At 41.9% G+C, this 19,139-nt stretch overlaps 2 protein-coding genes across 9 annotated transcripts in view; one reads left to right on the top strand and one right to left on the bottom strand.

Moving 5' to 3' along the window:
* ZZZ3 (zinc finger ZZ-type containing 3) overlaps positions 1-6,453 on the top strand; it is a 108,194-nt gene extending 101,741 nt beyond the window's left edge. For all 8 annotated transcript variants that reach the window (XM_038411970.2, XM_043490469.1, XM_043490468.1 and 5 more), the window contains 2 exons: positions 4,578-4,678; positions 5,106-6,453. In XM_038411970.2, the coding sequence (XP_038267898.1) occupies positions 4,578-4,678; positions 5,106-5,250 (246 nt within the window). In that variant the 3' untranslated portion in view covers positions 5,251-6,453. The remainder of the gene's footprint in view (positions 1-4,577; positions 4,679-5,105) is intronic.
* Positions 6,454-9,265: 2,812 nt separating this feature from the next.
* AK5 (adenylate kinase 5) overlaps positions 9,266-19,139 on the bottom strand; it is a 151,696-nt gene continuing 141,822 nt past the window's right edge. Inside the window, exons 13-14 of the mRNA XM_038411979.2 lie at positions 18,868-19,047; positions 9,266-10,719 (exon numbers count right to left, since the gene is read on the bottom strand). Coding sequence (XP_038267907.2) covers positions 10,609-10,719; positions 18,868-19,047 — 291 coding nt within the window. The 3' untranslated portion in view covers positions 9,266-10,608. The remainder of the gene's footprint in view (positions 10,720-18,867; positions 19,048-19,139) is intronic.

Genomic DNA, 19,139 nt, shown 5'->3' on the forward strand with positions numbered 1-19,139 from the left:
GTGGACATCCTGGCCCCTTCGGGCCCTTCCTTTATTACCTTACCACTAATCAAAACTAACCCAGATATGACCAAGACCCTGTGGCAGACCCCAGACTCTCTGCCGCCTACTGCTAAGCGCAATGAACTGTGGTACTTTGTGCCCTCCACGTGCTACAAACATCTGTACACTGGTGGTGGACACTGCTAACCAGTGAGAGAGGCAGGGTTTCCAGGGCCCTTCCTCCAAGAATAGTGATGCAAAAAACTGGACCTATTCAGGCGGAAAGTATTCACCACAGGGGGACTGCAACTCCGCATTTCCAGCCAACAGGCCATCAGCAGCAGGTATGCCTATAGTACCTGCTCGGCAATGGCTAAGTTTAGAGTTACTTCCCTCAGATTCCCGGGCTGAATTCTCGGCTTTGGTTAAGGAGGAGAGATTGATCTCCAGGACATCCCTGCAAGCAGCACTTGATGGGGCAGACATTGCCACTCGAGTCATGGCCATGGGTGTATCCATGAGAAGGGGCTAGTGGCTGCAGGTCTCCCCTTTGCGGTCCAGCAGACCATAGAGGACCTGCCTTTTGAGGGTGAGACTCTGTTTTCAGAAAAGACAGACACAAAAGGCTAAACAGCCTGAAGGACTCCAGAGCCACCCTCAGGTCCCTGGACCGCTACACGCCTTCCACTCAGCGGAGACACTTCCGGCCACAGCCCACTTAAAGGTTCAGTCAGCAGAACCATCAAGATGGCTCCAGAAGCAGAACAGAAGCGGCAGGAGAAGGCCACATCAACCTTCTGGCCAGAGCTCGGGACAACAAAAGCCATCTTCGAGACCTAAGCCTGCCTTTCAAAGGCACGGTCAAGGACGTGTACCACACCTGGAAATGGATCCACCCCATCTTACCTTCTCGTCCCAACTATCCCCTTTCCACCATGCGTAGTCCCTTTATTACCTCGTACCGATGGGTGCTCCGCACGGTAGAGGGGGGATATTCCATCCATGCCCTTCCACCCCACTTCCCTGTCCCTGTTCAGGGACCCTTCTCACAAGCAACTCCTTATCCAGGATGTGTAGTCACTCCTATTTTAGGGGCAGTGAAGGAGGTCCCTCAGGAGCTCAGGGACAAGGGCTTTTATTCCTTGTATTTCCTAATACCGAAAGCCGAAGGCGGCCTCAGGCCCATCCTGGACCTGCTGGACCTCAACAAGTTTATAAAGAAACTCAAATTCCGCATGGTCTCTCTGGTCTCCATCATTTCCTCATTGGATCCAGCAGACGACATGGCAGTCGTCGCTGTGTTTCTGCGCAGGCACCAGGTTCAGGTGTTTCCTTACCTCAACGATGTCTGGCTGATCAAGGGCTGCTCCAAGACCCAAGTAGAGGCTCAGGTCAAGTTTATCAGAGCCACCTTCATCAACCTGGGTCTCCTTTTAAACAAAGCAAAGTCCACTCTGTCCCCTGTCCAGAAGATAGAGTTTATAGGGGCAGTATTGGACTTGACCCAGGGCAGGGCATACCTGCTGCAAGCAAGGTTTCAGGCCCTGATGGATAGCATTTGAGGCCTCAGACAATTTCCCACCACCACAGCAAGAAACTGCTTGAAGCTTCTGGGACACATAGCGGCTTGTACCTATGTGGTGCAGCATGCCAGGCTCAGACTACAATCTCTTTAGTCATGGCTGGCGTCAGTGTACTGCCAGGCCAGAGACAGCCTGGACAGGATAGTGACCCTACCTCGCCTAGTCCTCGACTCCCTCCTGTGGTGGCTCAACCCTCAGGAGGTATGCCCAGGGGTCCCCTTCGCTAGTCCACAGCCATGCCCGTCTCTAGTGACGGATGCATCAGACACGGGCTGGGGAGCACATTTAGGAGACCGCAGGACTCAAAGTCTTTGGTCTCAGGTGGATCTGACTCTCCACATCAATGTCAGAGAGCTGAGAGTGGTGTGCCTGGAATGCCAGGCCTTCCGGGCATACTTAACGGGACAATGCGTATCAGTCATGATGGACAACACCTCTGCAATGTTCTGTAACAAACTGGGGGGGCGTTGTGCATGGTCCTTTCCCCTGTGCCAGGAAGCCCTCATGCTGTGGGACTTCTGTGTAGAACATTCAATACACCTGCAAGTATTGGACTTCCCCAGGGTACAGAATGAGCTGGCGGACCACCTCAGCAGGTTGTTTCACGGCCACAAGCGGTCCCTTCACCCAGATGTCGCGATTTCAATCTTCCAGGGGTGGGGATTTCCCCAGATAGACCTATTTGCCATGCGATACAACAGGAAGTGCCAGCAGTTCTTCTCCTTCCAGAACCACAGCCCTGGCTCCAGAGCGGATTCGTTCCTCCACCACTGAGGAGGTTGTCTCCTGTATATATCTTTCCGCCCATACCACTCATTCACAAGGTGCTCTTCAAGATCCGGAGGGAATGAGCTCAGGTTATTGATCGCTCCAGCATGATCCCGACAGCACTGGTATACATCTCTCCTAGACATGTCCGTGGAAGCCCCAGTCACCCTGCTGCTCTTCCCGGACGTTCTGACACAAAACCATGGTCATCTTCAACATCTGAGCCTAACTTGCTTTACCTTACGGTGTGGAAGCTCCATGGTTGAACCCAATGGAGCTTTCCTGTTTAGACCACGTTAGACAAGTTCTCCTTGGCAGTAGAAAACCCTCTATGAGAGCCTCTACCTTGCCAAGTGGAAGAGATTTTCAATTTGGTTGGTGCCGCGCCACTCGTCCCAGACACTGGACCCAGTGCTGTTTATTCTGGACTACCTCCTCCATTTGAAGTAGCGTGGGCTTTCGTTGACATCGATAAGGGTGCACTTAGCCACCATCTAGGCCTTTCACCCAGGTGAGGCGAGCCGCTCAGTGTTTGCTAACCCTATGGTCAGCCGTTTTTTAAAAGGGCTCAACAGGCTATATCCTCATGTCCGACAGCCTGTCCCAGTCTGGGACCTCAACCTGGTCCTTTCTAGGCTTATGGGACCATCCTCTGAGCCCTTGGCAACATGCTTCCTTCTCTCTTTCTGTTACAAGATGGTGTTCCTGGTGGCGATAACCTCAGGAGGGTGTCTGAACTCAAGGCCCAAACCTCAGAGCCCCCTTATACCGTGTTCTATAAGGACAAGGTGCAGCTCAGACCTCATCCTGCTTTCCTCCTGAAGGTTGTGTCACAGTTTCACGTGAACCAGGACATCTTTCTTCCAGTGTTCTATCCTAAGCCGCCTTTCTGTGGCAGGGAGCAGAGACTACACTCTCTGGATGTCTGCAGGACACTAGCCTTTTACATCGAGAGAATGAAGCTGTTCAGAAAATCAGTCCAGTTATTCGTGGCAGTGGTGGACAGAATGAAAGGTCTGCCTGTGTTGTAACAATGCATTTTATCACAGATTACATCCTGCGTCCAGGAATGCTACAACCTGGCAGGAGTTCCTGCACCCCTGATCACTGCGCACTCCACCAGGGTGTAGGCTTCATCAACAGTTTTCCTGGCACAGGTCCCCACTCAGGAAATCTTCAGGGCAGCGACATGGTCCTCCATCCACACTTTCACCACGCACTATGCGATTACCCAGCAGGCCAGAGACGATGCTGCCTTCGGACGAGCAGTCCTGCAATCAGTGGACGATTCCGACCCCACCTCCTGAACATGGGCTTGTGAGTCACCTGATTGGAATCAACATGAACAAGCACTCTAAGAAGAAAAATGGTTACTCACCTTCTCGTAACTGTTGTTCGAGATGCGTTGTTCATGTCCATTCCTCCCCTCCTACCCCTCTGTCGGAGTAGCTGGCAAGAAGGAACTGCGGGGGTGGTGGGCCAGCAGTGCTCTATATTGGGCGCCATGAAGACGCAACTCTAGAGGGTGGCCAGGCTATGGTTGCTGCTAGGGAAAAATCTTGCAGCTACTGTGCACGTGCATGGGCACACACCTGATTGGAATGGACATGAACGACACATCTCAAAGAACAGTTACAAGAAGGCGAGTAACTGTTTTTTATTCTTCCGTACAGCTTACCGTAAAAGGTTTCTAATGCAGCTGTCTATAGTGATACCACATTTTGCTTCCATGTAGAGGATCCTAAGTTCAGGCATTTCAGATTGTTGAGTTTGGAGAATTGCAGGGTCATCATGCTCATCCCTGAGCTAGAAAGGACTGCCTTGTATCACTCTGAAGCAACTCCTCTGGCCAGTTTAGGACTGGCACTGATAGGTTCCAGAGGAAAGCATGTCCATCTGTTGTTGGCCAGAAGGATAATTGCAATGGGAGCCTTGAGGGAGTGGTGAATGAAGCAGAAAATAGGATGATCATCAGCGGTCTAAGTGATCTTTCCTAGGATCTGTTAATTTATAAATACTAGAGAGACAAGGTGGGTGAGATAATCTTTTATTGGGCCAACTTCTGTTGGGGAGAGAGACAAGCTTTCAGGGTTATACAGAGCTCATCTGCAGGTGGTGATGATGTTGCAAGAAACCATGCTCTTTATTATCCTTTGAAAGCAGTACATTGGTTGAGATGAAACTATATATATTTTTAACATAAATTCTTTCTTTCACTATCTTTTTGTTCAATATGTTTCACAGTGTGACAACTGCGGAACTGAACCCATTCAAGGCATTCGGTGGCACTGCCAGGATTGCCCTCAAGAAATGTCCTTGGATTTCTGTGATTCTTGTTCTGACTGGTGAGCAGCAAGCATTGATGCTTATTATTTGCAATTACTTGAATATCCCTTTAAGGCTTAAACACTGAGTAAATTCTTTGCATATATGGGATTTATCTGTTCCATGATACCTCATGAAAGTTAGATGTAACTAGATTATAACTGTAAAGTGTGTTTCTAATAGTTCTTTTTGGTGTGTTTTCTGGTGTTGTGAAAGTCGATCATTCTTTCAGTGCAATGGAGAGAGTAATTAATATTTGGACTGTTAAGTATGAGACAGGGAAAGTATGTTCTCTGAAATCCTCAACTTTGAAGTAATGGTATGTGATACAGAATTTGACATGCATCTGTCAATTAAAAAAAAAGGAACATATATTCATTGTTCTGCAAGTGAAAATATTATGAAAAATAAGTTCACTTGCCAAATTGTATTTTCTTTCCTTTGCAGTCTACATGAAACAGAGATTCACAAGGAAGATCACCAGTTACAGCCTATTTACAGAGCAGAGACATTCTTAGATAGAGACTACTGCATGTCCCAAGGCACCAGTTACAATTATCTTGACCCAAACTACTTTCCAGCAAATAGATGACATGGGAAGCAGACTTGCAACCTGGGCTTACTATCCTCTTTGAAAAGTAACAATGGCATCATTGTTAATTCCGTGCACACTTTGGAAAGACTCTGCTTTCCCTGAAATGTCACTCACAGCGTGACAGCTTCCTGGGTGTACTCGTCAAACTACAGCTCTGAACTGTCACGGTTCTTGATCACTGAACAGCAGCTGAACATTCCTAGTGTGCAGAAGGTTTCACTGGGAGACTTTCCTTTTACCACCTTAGTCATTTTTAGGTGGTGAATCTAAAACAAAACAAAAAAGAAAGGAAAAAAATACAGAAGGCTGAGCCAGAAATGAGAGCATGCATTTAAAGATACAATAAATTCCAAAGGCTTTGAAGAACTTGGTTATGAGATCCAGAGAAGATGAAGTATTTATATAAAAACAGTTTAGTAGCTTGCAGTTTTGTTGTGAAATAGTTTTCAGCACAGAAACTGACTTCTTTAGGCAAGGTTTTAACCAATGACAATGTTTGCTTCTAGGATATACTCTAAAAAATACTCACTGTTCCAGTGATGGTTGGTTACAGGTCTTTATTAAATTGGAGCTGCTTAATCACATTGACTTCTAATTATTATTTTTTTTTTTTTTTTTTTACCACAATGAACTCTATTACCAACAGTGAAGCACTACAGGGAGCAACTGTTGCATTGCTTCCTTAACCAGCTCATGGTTTGTGAATGTTAAAAAAAAAATTGTCACTCAGATATATTTTTTAAATGTAATGTTATATAAGATGATCATGTGATGTGTACAAAATATGGTGAAAAGTGCCAGTGGTAGTAACTGTGTAAAGTCTCTAATACTCAACATTAACTCCTTTAAAATAAAGTACACAGCCTTCTGCCTCTGTATTTGGAGTTGTTAGTGCAACTCATCAAAGAAAACTGCCTAATATAAATCATATATATGGTAATAATTTTCCTCTTTTGTAGTCTGCACAAGATCCATGAAAGATTGTATTTTTATTACTATTTAAACAAGTGATTAAATTTAGCCTGAGCAGTGAGCAAAGGTTCACATGCATTCTTTTATACTGCTGGATTTTGTTGTGCATCATTTAAAGCATTTTGTATGTTTCTTCTTATCTGTGTATACAGTATGTTCTTAAATAATGTTCAATTGTCAGGAGAACTGTGAGAAATAAACTATGTGGATACACTCTGTTTATATATAGAATGCTTACTGTGATTTCCTTTCTGGGTAGAAATTAATTTTTTAACCAACATTAACAATAGAAAATAGCTCATTTTAGTAGGTCACATGAATACTTAAAGGGCCCGTATCTACACTGGCTCAGCACTTGGCACTACTGTTGACCTCAGTGGGAACTGAACATACGCTGCACCTAATAGAATGTGTTTGGCCTCTTACAGGATTGTTTTCTCATATCCTGTTCACAAATTGGGTTGTTGTTTTTTCAGACTGAAGAAGAAAGGAACGTTAGCAACTTTGGTATGCTGTATTAATCTCAAAACGTGCTGATGTCTGCAAAGCTTTGTAATTATTGTGATATTTTTGAACTAATAACTTTTTTTATTGAACTGTATAGCTTGTGATTCAGAAACGCGCTTTATTTTAAACTGTATTAGTTTTCCACTTAAACAAAAACTCAAATTTTCAGAGTGATTTAGAATGTAAAAGAAACACATTAGTTTAAAACCATGGCAATAAGAAGGCTGATTGCATTTGATAGCAACTTTAACTGTAGCCTGATTACAATGTTAAATTTCACAATTTCATTTAGGTTTTCATACATTTGTTTCTAAGGAAAATAAGTTTAAGCATATAATATATTGAGTAGATAATATAGTACAGTTACTAAAAACATTGAATGATGTAATACATCATCTGTAAACATCTCATATACTTTGAGAAATTAATAAACCTAAAGATATATAATACAACAAAGATACCATATGTATTTCACTTTTCTCTTTGATGAAAGACAAAAGCTACTGTGTGATAGAATCTATAATATCATGGGAACATATAATATTATGTTCTCCCACTCAGTTACACTACTGTCATGGAAGCTGTTTTGGTGAAGAGTGATTACTAAAGAGAGAATCTGTTGTCGTCTTATTTTTGAAGGGGTTTTAAAATGTTCTTAGACGGAAATAACCATAATGCATAAGTGGGGGAAAAAAATTACAGATGTGCACAGGGGAAAGGTTAATACAGTTTGAAGGGGAAGGGCGGAATGGGGTGGGGGGGTTCAGACATGAGGGAATTCAGACATGAAATCCCTTAGTTAAAATCTCTTGATTAAAGCCCTGTTTCTAATTTGAATTAATATCTGCTTGTATATATGTGTGCATGCACACACAATTATCTCTCTCACACACAGTATGTATGTGTATGAAGATATATATATGTCAGAGTGGTCGATATCAAATATATAATATACTTACACAAAAACAGTGTTACTTACTGAGATGGGGAAATCTTATTTGTGTGTGTGTGTGTGCATATGTGTGTGTTTTGATACTTGCATATTGATCCATGTAATGTTTGCATTGGTTCTAGATTGGCATTACAGCATCACTGATGGACTCGGACAGTGGTTTTCAACCTTTTTTCAGACCCTTTTGCAGACCCTACAAAATTTGAAATGGATGTTGCAGATCCCTTTGAAAGTTCAACCTGTGATCCAGAGACTCATACCATAGAAGTCTTAGACTGAAAACTGACTGAACAGAATTCAACTGTAAATATTTCAGTGCACAGCATTTGACACAGTGTGAGAAAGGGCACTAAACTGTGGGCTTCTATGATAACCACACTACTTCTGGGTTTTGACCTGTAGGTGGGGGTATTCACATCCTTTTGATTGATCAGAAAAACAGAATGCCTTTTATGAGATCTGAAATTTTATTTTCGTAAAAAGAAAATGAGTACTTGTGGCACCCTAGAGACTAACAAATTTATTAGAGCATAAGCTTTCGTGAGCTACAGCTCACTTCATCGGATGCATTTAGTGAGCTGTAGCTCACGAAAGCTTATGCTCTAATAAATTTGTTAGTCTCTAAGGTGCCACAAGTACTCCTTTTCTTTTTGCGAATACAGACTCACACGGCTGCTACTCTGAAACCTGTCATTATGCAAGGCACTTTATTTTCGTACTCATCATTCGCGGACCCCTTAGACATAGAATGCAGATGTTCAGCGGGTCCACGGATCGCAGGTTGAAAACCACTGGACTAGGAAATGTGATATAAGAAGGAGGGTGGAATTAAGGGTAAAATTTGACATACTACATTTAAAATATGGAATTGTATGTTGACTAATATTATAAATAACTTTTGGAATTAGAAACTGATGATCAGTTTCTGAGGGACAGCACCAAAAATCAAAGTTTCACATTCCACTCATTTTAATTGTCATTCTAATGAGAAATAACTCAAGGAACAACTAGAAATACCTATATGTGTGTGTGCTTAGGATAATTTACAACCACATGATCATTCTAAAACCCTCTAATTACTGGAAAAATAGCATAAGAGTACAGCCATTAGTGCCACCAGGTTCAGATCTAGGCTAAAAGGATGTTTCTTTTCAAGCTGGAGGAGTCTGGCTGCATTCTGAAGGTAAATTGATTATTTCCAAGAAGTGTTTTGCTAGACATGTTGTATCACATACTCTTCCAGGTGATTCATGGCAATGTTCTGGAGTTCGCATAGCACTTCAGTTGGTGTCAGAGGTAAAGGTTAACTTATAAAGGGGAACCCAAGGAAGCAAGAATATCCACGATTAAAGGAGAAAAACAAGTCTAAAATTGCCCTTTAATGAATAACTGGAGCTATTTGCTTACATGGCAGATGGCAAGGAAGTAGAAGAAAAGGGAAAAAAAAATACCTGCCGTGATTTGGCGGGGGGGGAGTTTAGAGTGCTTTATTTGTTTTATATTTATCAGTTATCCATATTTTATGGAGCTTTAGGCAAAATCAAACCCAAGTATACTGCAGCATAAATTACGACTCCTAGCATTTGTCCATACTTTTTATTTGTATTATGTCTTCATTACAAGAAAGATAACTTTAAAAATACAAATCTGCCCCATAAATGCTCATTGAAAGTACAGTTGTTGACGGAAAGATCAATCATGCAAACTTAAACTATGGACTGGTGCAACAGCACATTAAGAGGATGCAATTACTTCACAAGAATGTCAAATAAGTTTGGGGTTTTTTGGCTACCAGTATACCAAAAACATTTTGGCTGAGCAGATGGAAATATCATATGATTTTGCATATTTTTGTGCAGATATTTTGGAAAGGTAGATTGTTAAAGATGCAAGCAACAGGAATCAAACAATCCCTGCCTTTTTTTTTCTTTTTTCTTTTTGACTGTCATTTTCAAAGTTTGACAGAGCCACTAGAAGACAACAGATGAGGATCTAAAACTGAAATTTACACTTGGAATACTTAGAGAGTATGATTTAATAGAATCTGCTAATCTTTATATATAATGGCTGTTGAACAACTTCACATGCTAATTTTTAACAGGTGAAATATGCTACTATTATTAGCATGAAGAACTATCTGTTTGCAGTTTTTTAATTGTACCAACATTACTCAGTTCATGTTTTCAGCAAAGATCTTGCCCAATTAGAAAATTGTGTTACAATATACAGCAAATTCTACCCGCACAGCAAAGATTTCACAGCAGTTTTATCTGTGCGATGGCAACGGATGGACAGACCCCTACAGTATTTGTTAATTTCTGTATGTTCCGTTCATTTTTTCAATGCATTTGCAGTGTTTTGGGGAAGTGTTAAAAGTCTATTCAACTTCCACAACTCCACAAATTAGCATGACTAATTCCAGGAATGTTCCATTATAAAGCACAATGGCAGAGAACAGATTTCAACCACTATAAATCAGGAACAAGCTAAATGTTAGCACAAAAATGAACAGTGTTAATGAAAGAGAGAAAATTAACCTCATTGCAAAGAGACAGAGCAATCCTGAAAGTCTTTGCTATATATATATATATATGGCAGTTGACGGAGCTGACTGCTGATTGTGCAATACATATGATTATATTCAAATGCATGATACTATAAATATAAACAGGAACTGCTGTTCACCATGCTGCTTTTAACCTGTGAACTGCAAACAATTTGATAAACAACATACAGTACTAGTGTGGAGACCATTTTGTATTTAGCATACTGTATGATTATAAATAAAAGATTTATTTTAAAATAACATTGAATACCACATGCACTAATTCCAGATACCTCTCAAAACAGAAGATATTGCTTTGAACAGCATTTTAGTCAAGTGTGACAAGTGCACGTAAGATGAAACTTTTGTATATAAACCATTACTGTACTTCTGCTGAAAGAGACAATGCTTCCTCTTCCTTTTTCAGAAAGCTGTCGACTGATGCGCATACTTGAAGAAAAACCTCTTCTGGCATTCCTTCTGCATTTATCTATTAAAACAAAAAGTATGTTACATAGAAATGATGTTAACACACCAGTCTATGCTGATTAAGTTGTAACAATTTAAATTACCCATGTTGTCTAAATAATTGATCCAAAGGACTCGGAACAGTACTAATTCTGGGTTATTGGATTTGGGATTGGATTTATAAACATGCTCCTTAAGAAAATCCTACTGTAGTTTCTGCAGCTTCATTAAATGCTAAACTGGAAAACAGCGTATTCATTTCTTATGCTTCCACTAGATCACATGTGGAGGTTTTGTAGGTCGCTCAATTGTACATTGATCTTTCTCCAAAGTCCTTTGAAGTTTAAAATATCAAAACATCTTTGATATATGGAAAGGACTCTCAAATTTTTAGGATTCTACTTTAACACTATTTTATGTTAAACATAAACTCAATAAAATAGCCCCATTTAATACTGGTAAAAAAAAAAAAGTCACTAGCACTGACTTGTTTACTGTTTTCTTGTCAGTTGAAGTGTCACCGCATATAATCCTATGATGTTCAGGCAACAGCTCCCAACCTAGCGAGTCAGTTTTGAGTTTTTTGTATTTCAAGCTTTGTGAATTTGTTCCAGTTTTTTCATGACCTTTGGGCAGTGCATGTTCTGCAGTGGGCACTGCTTTTGTTCTGGTCCATTGCCTACTTTCTTCAAAACAGATAAGTCCAAGTTGTTCTCTTTAGCTTGAGTTCTTCACAGATTCTGCTTTGACCAAATTTTCTCCTGGCTGTTAGACTCACTTTGGAGAACTGACTAAGAAAGACTAAAACTGCTTCCTATGCTGTGGAATAATTACCAGTGTTTTGGCCTTGGGGAACAGAGTTTACAGCCATTAATTGTTCTGTGTATTATATGGGAAACGTGTAGATTAATACAGTGACTGAGTGAGATCTGGAAACAGCTTATTTCTTTTCATTATGGATCTATTTCCTTTGTTTGTATTTAGTGTCGGATGTTTTTTTTTTTATTCTGAGTTTCATCTTTGGCCTATTACAACCATTCACATACCTCTTTAATTTTTTATATTTTGTATTCCAGAAAATCTGCAAACAGGATCTGTAATCCAATCCATCATGTTTATTACCACTTATAAATAATGGCTTCATCTATGTAGTGAAACAGAATTTGAGATCTGAACTAAAGTTTCAATCTCTAATTCAATTGTTTCTTCCAAAGGATGAAACTCTACACTGTATGCACACAAAATACATATTTTAGAGCCAGCAAAATTTCAGTGCAAGAAAAATTCCTTGAAATGTCTCAAATTTTTAAAATACAACATTAGCTTCCCATTCAGGGCTTCCCATAATTTTAAAATCAGTAAATAAAGGCCTGTCCATAATTAGAGCCACCTCAGCACATTCCCTCCTCAACAGCCTTAGGGAAGAGGGGGAAAGGATATGTTTTGCAATGTGCCCAAAGGTTAACAACTCTGGATTTTGGTGGATCCAATGGGGACTGGGGGGGTGGTAACATCTAAAAATCAAGGGTAGCCTGTGTCTCCTACTCTCCCTCCTACCTATTGAAACAAGTGAGGTGACCATATCCACCGCTGTAGTACCCCATGAGACAGTTCACGGGGCAGCAGAACTATTGCCCACAACTACACTCTGGGTTCTCTTAGGAGTAAAAGAACAGACACAGCCAGGAAAGGATCCATCCACCCCTTCTTGTGTTCACAAACAAACCAAGTAGATCTCATGGTCAACTGTATTGTAGGCTGAAGACAAAGAATCAGCCTGAGCACGTTAGTGTACAACTTCAAAGATATGAACACCAGAGTTACGGACTTACTGGTCAACTGGATTCCATGTAGAACCATAAATAATCAATCAGGCAGCAGTGAAGACCAAAAAAACCCAGCAGCAAGTAGTGTATTGCCTTGGGGCTTCAGCCATGGGGGCAAGGGGGGGGTTAGGGCTCTTGGTCTACGGGGGAGGGGGAGCTCAGGGCTTCTGACTATCGGGAGCACCGGGGCTCAGGGTTTTAGACCTGGGGTGGGCGCTGGGACTTGGGGCTTCAGCCCCGCGGGGGGTACCAGGCCTCAGGACTTTGCTACAGAGGGAGTGCTGGTTTCAGCCCCAGCGTTCCCCTCATGACTAAAGTCCTGAGCCTCGGTGTGCCCCCACCCCAGTGGAAACTGGAGGGGAGAGAGTGGAGCTGTGGGGACCTGATGCCCCCTGTGGGGCAGGAGCTGGGACTGGAACCGCTGGGCTGAAGCCCCAACCACAGTTTATTTTACTTCTCCTTAAACAGCATGTGACTTAACTACTCTTCAGAGCTGTTATTAAAAGTAGAAGGAAAAAACTGCATCTGGATTGACATCTTGTAGGCTAAACTTCAGGCTGATGCAATTTGAAATAGGGAAGTTTTATGAATCCCTAAAAGTCCACTGGGCCAGGCTGCTTACACTATTTGCTAAGTGCGTGCTCTTTTTATTTAGCTGTCTGTTTGAACATGAACTTTCCTAGGAAGACACCTATTCCGCTACTGTAAACCAGCTTGGGATCTTGCTTGATTGCCAGTGCGTTGCTGTTAAAATTACTTATTAAACTCCTACATACTGCCAATAAACTGAAGCTTTGAAGGATGAGTCAGATATTAAGAATAATCAGAATTTGTCTTTCTCAATAAAAAGCATACCTACTGAATAAGCCACTATTGCATTAGATATCAAGCCTGATTTTTAAAGGTATTTAGGCACCTAAAGATGCAGACAGATGCCTAGTGGAATTTTCAAAAGCACCTATGTGCCTAACTCCCCCGGAAATCAATGGGGGTGAGGCACATAGGCACTTTTGAAAATCCCACTAGGTGCCTATTTGTGGTCATGTCTGCACTTATGGTGGGGTGTGTACACACACAGCATGCCAGCGAGAAAGGGAATAAATAGCACTGTAAATAGCGAGGCACTGCTTGGGCGAGTAGTAGACTACACAGTAGTCCAGTCTAGTACACAGTCCAGTCCCTCCAACCCCCAGCAGTGCTTCCCATGTCTACACTGCTATTTTTAGCAGTGTAGTGTCCCGCTGCCAGAGACTTTCCCTACCACAGTGAAAGGCTCCAGCAACAGGGGAGAGGCAGCAGGGAAAGAATCCAGCATGGAGCTTCCCTGGTGCTGGAGCCTTAACTTGCTGCCTCCCCCCGCCAGAGCCTTTCACTGCCATGTGTAACTACCCAACCCAGTGACAATTGTGGATGCAGCCTGCCTTTCAGTGCAGCATGTAGCTACACAGGTAGAATAGCCTGTATCTTTAGGCACCCAAATACAATAAGAAACCTGACCCATACTCTACTTCACTTAACCATTATACTATGAAAGACAACTTATAATTCCTCAAAAACCCTGTCCCTGTGGATAACCATGTTCAATGGCTAGAAGAGTGAAATATTTGTGGTTCATAATTCATTATTCATAATTTGATTTTGTACTAGAAAAAAAAAATCAACATTTGCTATAAAACCTTTTAGCCTACAAATCACGTACACTGCAGTGCTCCTGAGATGCAGCCTGCCCTAAATTGTGTCTTTGTTTATACAGCCCTTTCTAAAAGAAGCACCTAATTTGGATTCACACGTGGCTGTCACACATAATAAATGTGAGTATGGTTCGATAAGTTTGTTCTTGCACCTGGGATTGACTTTTGCCATGAGTTTTCCTATTTTAATTAAATCTTGACTTTTGCATTTTTTGCTATGAAAGTTTTCACTTTTCTATTTTTCTGCCATAACAAGCAGCTACCCCAAAATGACATAGTTCAATAGTTAATTGCAAATGTATATCAGCTTTCTGAATTAAAATAGCGCAGCAGCTTTGTATTTCTGAAAAACAACACTCAATAGCATGAATGCTTCTGTATTAAGGAAGTTACAGTCTTTGTTCCCTTTCAAAAGTACTTTCTGCACTTACATGTAGGATAGGAATAATCTGTAAAAACAATCTGTAGTCATTGTTACCAGCTGGGTGCACTGAGTCACACATGGTAGGGATCATAGAGAACTGAATTGCCCCTAATACCAGGATTTTAAATTCCTTAAATGGAAAAACTTCTATCCCACCGTTACAGTCACTTTGATGCCCAGAATAGGGTTTGGAAGCTATCTGCTCAAATGGAAAATGTGCAGATTAGAAACAAACAAACAAACAAAACCCCCAAACCCCTTCAATTCTATCTCCTTTATTCTCTCTGATTATTTTTTGAAACTGAACAGCAATGTGGCACACTACCTGTACCCCTTTTGAAAGGTTCACTATCATTTATTCCTGTCAGGTTCACAGACAGTGGGGATCATTTGCATATTAAGATTCCAGCACCTTTGTTGGGTGCAGTACCTTAGTTGCTGAATAGAAGCAGTTAGCAGTTATCTTTTGTTCAAAGAGTGACTTCAGATGGAGACCTGACCTTCTGGCCACAGTAATCTGACACTGCCAAATCATCATTTCAAGAATCCTATTGACTCCAAAGGTTCATGGTCTCCATAAGGTCCTTAAAGCTCCTTCCATATATGTTCTAATAGTAAATCTAATGCACTTAATGAGCAAACTAAGGTTTGATGTTTGGGTTCTTTATAAAATATGGTGCCCCTACTTGATGGTCCACATCTCTACCTTCCCCATCTAACTGACATTTAACTGGCACCCTTGCTGGCCAAAGATTACATGAGCCAGGAGAGTGATCTGTCACTCATTCTCAGAGGGCCATTCCCATGTATCATGGTGCTATACAGCAGTAGGGAAAGTGACTCTTCAAAACAAAGACTAACAAGTCTAGCCCACAAAGAAAACATTTTCAGCTTAGACTTAAACCAATAAACAGGGTGAGCTACATTCATATCCTTTGCCTGAATGACCTAAAGAGGGGCAAAATACAAAGTATTTGGAAAACCTACATGTAGGAGCTGGAGAAAACAGTAAGAAACCATTGCTAGGATGTGATACTGTGCTGTGTGTGTCTGTTCCTTTCAAACAGGGGCCTGTGCAAGACCATGAACACTAATAAGACCAAGTAAAGGGAGAAAGAGAGACCGTCAAGGGGAGTGACAAATGATCTAGGAATGCATTTTTGGGTGGAGTGAAAGCCTATGGATGCAGTTAATGGCTGAGGTTGGCAAGAATCCTGTTGTTTATTTATGTATGTATATTGATTCCCTATCCCCCAACGAGTCTGCACCCTAACTGGACAGTGAACAGATTGGCAAGGTAGGGATGAAACATAAAGTAGATGACTGAGCAGGCGGCAGTGACTGGCACACAACTTGTTTATTTTTTTAATGCCCCCCATTACTACATTAAGGGGGCAGAGGGCACTTGGCCTTATTAGGTGACTGATACAGTCATCTATTGGTGATGTAATAGAACGTGGGGACTAATTGTTTAGTGGAAGAAAGGACTTTTTTAAAACAAAATTAAGCACACAAAAATATAGCAAACAGATTCTTGACTCTGTACCAAGTAAACGAGATGACATAACCAGAGACTAGGGAGACAGTACTGGGCAGTCAGTAAGAAATTTCAGAAGACAAAAGGGAAGTTTGGAACCTGCTCACGTGTAAACTTCAGGCAGTTGAAATGCACCCACGTCTCCTCTCACTCAAGCTGAAACACATCCCTGGGCCGTGGGGTGATGTACCAATTGAAGCCACTCTAGGCCTTGTGCTGGCCTTTTGCGCCAAGGTGAATTTCTCCTGTGCACATGTAGCCCCTCCAGTTCCTGACTGAAGAGCTGGTGAGCTGCGAAGTGCAGGGGAGCTTGCACAGCCACTGCCCTGTGTTCTATCGGTTCTGTGGATAAATGAGGGGACTCAGTTGCTAGGGCTGCCAATCTGATCCCTTGCCTCAGCATTAAATTCACTTACAAATGTTGAAATCAAATAAAAATAGTCTTCTCTTTGACAAGCCAATTGACAACTCTATCTTTTTGCTCTATGCCAACGCCAAAGGCTGGCTCTTTTAGAAGTGCTGTATGCTTATACTCCTGAGAGCTGTAACATGGAACATTTAAGTAAGATTTCTAATCTCCCTGCAAGTAAAAGCACAAGCAGTATTTGATCATGTACTGGGGCAGGCTGCATTTAAAAATAATGACAACTGTGATTTTCAAAGCATCCTAAGGGAGCTGGGTGGGATTTGGGCCCCTTAAACACCTTTTCAAATCCCACCCTATGCCCTTTTAAATCCTTCCCAATCCCTCAAAATAGGGTTTGTCAGATTTAAAGGGGCATAAATTTTGTGTGGGCCCTCAGCACAGCAGTGAATTTCATCTGTTGGGCGCACAGGCCTGAGGAGGGGTTTCCCAGCATTAGTGAGGTGGAGCAGGACTTGCTGCACCTTTAAGTCCCAATATACTGGCCAGAAACCCTCCCGCCTTCCTTGTTTACAGCACCCTTCTAGTAGCTCCTTCCCACCTAAGAATGAATTAGATTCCTAAGGGTGAAAATGTGAGTTATGTTTAAAATAAAAAGCAAGTATACGAAATACGTATTCTGAAATGCTTTTACAGAAAGACTCAATCCTGTACACATAGCTAGATCCATAAAGTAAGGAAGCCTGTGACAAATTCCTTGATTTAGAATACAAGGAAGTTGTGATCAGAAGTAGTATTGGATTTTTCTATTTTTCACCTACTTCCACTCCACTTCTCTATCTCAGAGAGCACACGAGTGTGCCAGTGGTGATATCAATGATACCATTTCCACCTGAGACCTCCCTCCCTCCCTCCAAGGCAGAAGCCCCTAGCCCTGCCACAGAGCAGCACACAACAGTCTGAATAATATGTTGCAACTTGGTATAAGTGAGAAAGTAATACCCGTGCCCTGCAAATTGCAAATTTCCCCTCCACCAGTGATACTCACATCTCGGTGGTTCAGGAGAAATCAACATTACCCAAAAGAGCCACAGCCATGTGAATTCATTGTTTCATTTACTATATATTATTCTCACAGCAAAACGACGGACCAAGTATTATTATTTTATCCACTACCATTTTTTGTTCACATAGTACAGGGGTGCCAAATCTCTGCTCTTGAGCTGCATGCGGCTCTTTTACAGTTAAAGTGCAGTTCATGGAGCCCCCCACGTCCTCACTCCACTCTCCACGTACCAAACTGGGGCAGGGGGAGCACAGGCCTTCTGCCCTGCGGCAGAGTGGTGGGATTTGGGGCTTCTGCCCTGCGGGGCTGGGGGGTCTCAGGTGGAAATGACATCATTGATATCACCACTGGCCCTTTCCTGGGTGAAGGGGTCCAAGATGGAACTGGGAAGATGTAACTTCCCACTGCCAGCAAGAACGAATCTGGCCCCAGGTCAAGGCCCAAATGAGTGACTGGGAAACCCTGGGCCATGCATGATTCGGAACTTCTTTCTGTCCTCCTTTAAGTGATCTGTGAATGTGAGGGGAGGAGTGACCATCGTATATAGGATTCCAAGGCAGCTTAGTATATCAATCAATTAAACTTATATTTGTTTTCCTGTTGCAGCTCTACAAAGTGCTGCTTATTCATTTTTTTTACTTAAACTAAAGTCACGCTATGAGGGTCAGATCCTCAGCAAGTGTAAAAAGATGTGGCTCTGTTGAAATTAGTGGCCCTATGCCATTTACACCAGCTTAAGATCTGTCCCTAATGGGCTATGTAAACCTGGTGTGGAGGTGTGTGTTCAGTTCTGCACAAGAGGGAGATTTAGGTGTCACACTAAGGTGTTTATGCTACCCTGGGTCCTGGGTGACCATGCAGAGAAGTATACACAGATCTTTTTAAATAAAAGATTTTAATAGGAGAAGATGCTATGGTTTATGGTGTTGCATGGTATTCTAGGTGAATCTGCCTTTTTATGCTTTAAAATTGTTTTCCAGAAGTCAGACATTTGATTGCAGAAGTTGCATAATGCAGGCTGCTCCACTGAGTGTTTGAAAGTAACAGTGTATTTTACAGAGACTATTGCCAATGCCAGTCTGTGCGCAGGAGAAAATAAATCAAGCAAGAGAAAGATGAGATCAAATCAGAATATGAGCTCTGTGGGAGGCTGGCAGAATTGAGCGCAGTTTATAAATGGCCCTTCCATCACTAATCCTGAAACACCATTCACATAATAGAAGAGGAGAACAATAGCTTAATTCAAAAGTTAAGTAATTTACCTTGCATAACTGTATCTTCTTTTCATAAGATGCAATCATGGGCTTGGTTGCTTGGTGGTATGTTTCAATTTGTTTCATGACAGTTTCAGCATCATCAGTGCACTGACTCCTGTCAAAAAGGTGACTGCTCATGGTCTCAATGGAGCAGTCCAAGCAGAGCACAAGTTTTGGCTCCCCAATCTACAGAAGCAGAGAAACAATAATTAGTCCAAATGCTGGGCTGGAAAAATCTGGTTTTGTCTTTTAACCCAATTTTTTTCAGATAAGCTATC

This window comes from Dermochelys coriacea, chromosome 8 (assembly GCF_009764565.3).
Source record: "Dermochelys coriacea isolate rDerCor1 chromosome 8, rDerCor1.pri.v4, whole genome shotgun sequence".
Classification (NCBI taxonomy): domain Eukaryota; kingdom Metazoa; phylum Chordata; order Testudines; family Dermochelyidae; genus Dermochelys; species Dermochelys coriacea.